Source organism: Schistocerca americana, chromosome 11 (assembly GCF_021461395.2).
Source record: "Schistocerca americana isolate TAMUIC-IGC-003095 chromosome 11, iqSchAmer2.1, whole genome shotgun sequence".
Lineage (NCBI taxonomy): Eukaryota > Metazoa > Arthropoda > Insecta > Orthoptera > Acrididae > Schistocerca > Schistocerca americana.
In genome coordinates, this window is record NC_060129.1 from 111,342,339 (window position 1) to 111,348,338 (window position 6,000).

General features: G+C 41.2%; 1 protein-coding gene and 1 non-coding gene across 3 annotated transcripts in view; both read right to left on the reverse strand.

The window, feature by feature from the left end:
* The window catches only part of LOC124554163 (solute carrier family 35 member E2A-like), a 156,744-nt gene extending 154,573 nt beyond the window's left edge, over positions 1–2,171 (reverse strand). For both annotated transcript variants that reach the window (XM_047128235.1, XM_047128234.1), the window contains exon 1: positions 318–2,171. In XM_047128235.1, the coding sequence (XP_046984191.1) occupies positions 318–588 (271 nt within the window). In that variant the 5' untranslated portion in view covers positions 589–2,171. The remainder of the gene's footprint in view (positions 1–317) is intronic.
* Positions 2,172–2,677: 506 nt separating this feature from the next.
* Trnae-uuc lies at positions 2,678–2,749 on the reverse strand. The gene has a single exon. It is a non-coding gene; the product is annotated as a tRNA-Glu (tRNA).
* Between the last annotated feature and the right edge of the window lie 3,251 nt (positions 2,750–6,000).

Consider the following 6,000-nt stretch of genomic DNA (forward strand, 5'->3'; position numbering starts at 1 on the left):
TAATCACTTATGCATATTTAAATTGTATCTACTCCATTTCCAAGAAACTTGTTAGGCTATTCTGCAATTAATGTCACAGTGTTAAAAATACCATAGAACGTATCTATCTGTTACAATATAAATAGGAAATAAGATAGGCCTACTACTATTAGTATGATATTATTAAATGAAACATGATATTGCTATTACTTTTTTATGTTGAGATTATTATTACTGATATTAATACAGTTTCAACCCACCAAATATGAACACAAATAATATACATACAAAAAAAGAAAATACTCACTAGAGATGAGTCATTGCCACAAAATGCTTACCCAAAACCGTGGGGTCGCCCTGCAAGTACGACAAGATGTACTTGTTAAGGAAGAGAGTGCAGCCACTGAAGAAGTACCACAGGACAAGGAAGAACATAGCCCGGGCATTCAAGAGGCCCGGGGGATCACGCAGGCCGTGTGGGGGTGGAGTGTCCTCGGGCAGGAGGCTCGCTGTGGGTGAAGCGTGTGGGAGGAGGGCAGGCGAGTCACTGCCACTTTCATCATCTTCACTGCCGTGGTAGCCGTGCTGATGGTGGTGGTGGTTCTTCATTTTGAAGCCCTGAGAACTCACAGGTCAGTTCACACTTAGCAAGACAACACAAACACTGAGAAAATCTTCCACTTTTCGCTCTGACACACTGCGCTTAAAAGAAACTGGTGATCTGTCAGTCTCAATCAGCACAATACCAATGTCACAAACAAACACTGAGCACTGTGTTTTTCACACCACTGTCTTCCACAAAACTGATAGGGACAAAAAAATATAGCAGCGTCACTCTGCCAGAGTTACTCGAAACTCTTCAGCCACTGAAATATCACAGCACCATTTGTAATAGTTTATTTTCTAGCAAAAAAATACACTAGTATTCTCAGTCAAGTCATCTATCTGGCAATGTTCACAAAAGTTTTTCTCATAACACATGTTTCCACACTGTACAACTCACATACTTAATATGCTTCACTCAAAAACAATCCGATTACAAATGAAATAAGTGACACTCTGTACAAGTGTTGCAACTCCCTATTTAATGAACAGTGAAATGTCTCCCTAAAAGGTTTCATGCCTTACACCAGCACGTGAATTAGATACAGCCTTGTTTAGATGAATTATACAATCTTCCCATTGGGACAGATGCTGACTAAAAAGAATAAACACAAAGTGCACGCAAGAAATTATCTCTAAATGGGGAGCAGTTTTCATTCTATCTCGTGAAATCATTTAAGTACAACTGCAGACATTCAAAAAATTTGATGCTAAATCGTGTGTATGTGTGTATATTCTTCGAACAGAGGTTAACAACTTCAGTTCGAATCCTCCACTCTGTCAATTATGATAATGGAATGTATCATAGTATTCTTCTTGTCCATTTTTTATATGTTCTGCAGAAAACTATTAAATAGACACATCTATAAGTGAATGTGAAGATATTGCAATAAATTATCTTTAAACACTGTATGACTAGTAAACTATCAGCACCTATTCTCAAATTTTCTATTCATACCTTAAATGATAAGGAATGGATACTGTATGTTACTGTCAGTCAAAGAAAAATGCTGTTGATAGATTTCATGACACACTAACTGAGAAATTGTGTCAATTTAAATTAAAAAGAAGTTCAGTTTATAATGTAAAGTAAAGATAACAGCATCAGAGAGATAAGAGTTCTAATTTGAGCAACCCTTATACAGACTATTACCATGAACTGTATCAGAATCACATATGTAGACGGTTATGTCGTGTAAGTCAACATACAGCAATGTAACCTAAGTTATTTCCGCAACACCATTACACTGCACACAATTTTAGAGAGTCTCTAAACTGATGTACGAATGCTGCCATGTCAGAAAAGATGAAGATTACTGATTGCAGAGTCTGAGAAGATTAGATGACAGGCCTGAATCTTCATTGTCACAATAATTCTATCCGTTCAGCGCAACACGTCGGCATAACACGGTAACAGTAAACCTCCTTGACGTGCCAACGCATCATCGCTCACACGGGCGTCCACGCCGGCTCGACAGCGAGATTTGCACAATTACACCCGTCACATACTTATCAAGGCCTCACTCACTTAGTCACTTTCGTTGGCTACACAAAACAACACAGCCTCAGTTTATCATAACTTCTTTGGTATTTACTGCCGCCATGTTTCGTGTTTCCGCTCACAGCCGACAGATAGCAGAAATAGGCCGATTCCAGGTGCGCAATCTATAAGAAACATAAATCTCCGCCCATCTGTATGTCCAACAGTAGCAAGCGAATGCCATCTGCCAGGTGGCTGGAAACCGCGTTTTGAAGAGGAATGTTTTTTTTTCATTACTACAATAGTACTACTACATTCCTTCCTACTAACAAAACTTGTGACAACTTAGGAAGCACTTATCGTAAGTCAGTAAGTTGATGACTTACAATTTTCTTCAAACTATAATGATTTTTGTACGAATTCATTCATTAGATCCTTATGGACCTATAAGCTACTCTAATGGCAAATGGAAAAATATTTTCTAAATCAAAAATACATACCTCTTATTTGAACCTAAAATAGTCAGATGTAGTTACACTCACTGTTATTGGCGACATTCTTATCTGTCCAAATTGGAATAAATGTGTTGTTTCATTGCAGCGCAAATCAAAATTGTTCCCATGCCGGGAATCGAACCCGGGCCTGCTGGGTGAAAGCCAGCTATCCTAGCCACTAGACCACATGGGATGATAGGCACTCGTACCATGAAAGATATATAGGCCAAATGTATAGAGTAGTAATTACTACCCAGTGGTCCATTGTAAATCGAATATGATGTACCGTATTCCTTTGTCAGATGTTCCAGCTTACATTAAAACTGATTCATCAGGAAGATTGGGTCTTGTAGTGAAACAGATCTGGGAAACGCAGTTTCTATTGTTTGTCATGGGCAGCACAATAGACACAAATCTCTCCATCGACATGTTCTGGATACTGCTGAACGACATGGAAATTAGCGAGTTAATCACGAAAATTCAAAAAGCTCCGAAACAACTATAAATATCTGTAAATAAAGCTATAGACCAACTACATGGTGGTTACAGGTAATAAGTTACAAACACCAAAAACGAACACCATTCCTATCTTTCTGTTTAAACACCATTATGATAATAAAGTACAGCAGAATTACACCCTGGAGGTAAATTTAGGGATTTGGTTTCAAAATGACTTCAAATGGTATACATACAGGATATAAGCAAAATAAATGCCACACTGAATAAAATACGTTGCGGTACGTTTGCTTTCTGACAAAACAAGTTTTCATGCTGTCCGAATAGCCTAATTAAAAAAAAAGCATAATTTAACCAATTCCACGGTATCCGTCGGAACGGAGTTATACAGTCTAGTGTAGGGTAACGCTTCTCACATTTTTTCGACAGCGACCCGTTTCGTAGGGGCACAGTCCTCTCCGACCCCCATTCACCTTCGATTAAAAATTAGTAGACCTACTACCAGCGTACACAACCAATAGATATACTTACTAGCTTCTACTTTTTTTTGTTTTTACATGAACGAGAACTGATAACGACTCTCTTTTTCTGAAACACTTACGGGGTAAATTCTTACTCGCGAACAATATCTCAGAAAAAAATTTAATCAAAATAATGTCAAACGGAAGCAGACAGAACCAAATATAAACAAAAGGAAGTAAATAATAAAAATTAAAATTGAACTGTTACCGGTAATTAATAACATATAATTTGACTACGACAAACGATATTTTAATGATGCATAGAAAAAGATAAATTTATCTTTAATGCTATGGTTGCGTGTGCTTATTCTGATACAATAGCTAGAAGGGTGGCTTTAATAACCTTCATAGCTGATCTCATGCACTCAGGAGATTTGAGCAGTGTTTTTATTTAATGGTCGCCATTGTCGAAAGTAAGTATTCATGCAAATTCGTGGCAGCGAACGGCAGAACTGTCACTGCTCAATCAGACAATACCGATAATCAGAGATATTTCGTACAAAAACTCACCTTTTCTTGCCAGGCGTTTGTGGTGATACGCCAGGATGATTCTTGGAAAACTGTTTGAATCTTCCAATGCTACGCATGCTTTGTCCTGTGTATGTAGCAGCTCTCACTGAAGATTTGTAAATAGTGTGAAGCAATTTTTTCTGCTCCCGTTCCCTTTCGCAGCATTCAATCGCACGCAACATAATTTTGCGAGCATGGCTACGTAGTACTGGTTTCCTTCTAACCGTAGGTCTACTGGTAGGTGTTGTTGGCGACTCCCGAGATGGGCCAGCAACTGACTCTTCACTCATGTTGATAATGTTTAGCAGAACTGCACAATAAAAACACGCAGAACAGTTCAGCGCAAAACAATAATGAAGCAGACGACAATGACCACCTTCTACAACACAGTCAGCTACGTAATGTTGACAAGAGTCGAAACTGCGTGCCTGCCGAAGCCTCCCGACGTTTCCCGACTTCTACCGATTCAGGACTAGGCATGAGGTCTGCCATCTAAAAGTTTACACACTGTAACTCGGCCGTATGGTCGTCCACACCCGATCTTACGCAACCAATTCCCCCCCCCCCCCCCCCGTCCCACCCATCTACTCATTACCCCACCGACTCTCTTCCCACCTGAATAAAAAAGTTAGATAATTTATCCATTCACCCTGTTTCAATGCACGTAACACATACTACATACCACTGTCTTCTCGAAAATTGACATATTTTGAGAACATCTCCGAAAATATCGTTTGTGTTACTCGTGCAAATGTTTATCGTGTGTCCTGCCATCAAACAGAGAATAATGCGGTGGTTTTCCAGTGAAATGAACAGCACTCACACAGTGCACGTCCACAAATGTACTGATTTTTAGATCCATAACAAAAACACAGGGCGATTTCGTCACTCAGATTCACACAGCATTCCAGAAAACCCTTAACCAATACAAAACGAGGCCCCAGGAGGAAGATAACAAGACTTGAACAACCATCTGAAAATGGATTTGTAAGAAATCCGAAACTGGTCTGGTTTGCTTCAAATAAATCTTTTTAAACCACACTTGCGGTTGGTTGCTGCTTCAGTTATAAACTTCATACTGCATGCTACCAAAGGTACATTTGAATTAGGTGCAAACCATATCTTTATTTAACTACACTCCTGGAAATTGAAATAAGAACACCGTGAATTCATTGTCCCAGGAAGGGGAAACTTTATTGACACATTCCTGGGGTCAGATACATCACATGATCACACTGACAGAACCACAGGCACATAGACACAGGCAACAGAGCATGCACAATGTCGGCACTAGTACAGTGTATATCCACCTTTCGCAGCAATGCAGGCTGCTATTCTCCCATGGAGACGATCGTAGAGATGCTGGATGTAGTCCTGTGGAACGGCTTGCCATGCCATTTCCACCTGGCGCCTCAGTTGGACCAGCGTTCGTGCTGGACGTGCAGACCGCGTGAGACGACGCTTCATCCAGTCCCAAACATGCTCAATGGGGGACAGATCCGGAGATCTTGCTGGCCAGGGTAGTTGACTTACACCTTCTAGAGCACGTTGGGTGGCACGGGATACATGCGGACGTGCATTGTCCTGTTGGAACAGCAAGTTCCCTTGCCGGTCTAGGAATGGTAGAACGATGGGTTCGATGACGGTTTGGATGTACCGTGCACTATTCAGTGTCCCCTCGACGATCACCAGTGGTGTACGGCCAGTGTAGGAGATCGCTCCCCACACCATGATGCCGGGTGTTGGCCCTGTGTGCCTCGGTCGTATGCAGTCCTGATTGTGGCGCTCACCTGCACGGCGCCAAACACGCATACGACCATCATTGGCACCAAGGCAGAAGCGACTCTCATCGCTGAAGACGACACGTCTCCATTCGTCCCTCCATTCACGCCTGTCGCGACACCACTGGAGGCGGGCTGCACGATTTTGGGGCGTGAGCGGAAGACGGCCTAACGGT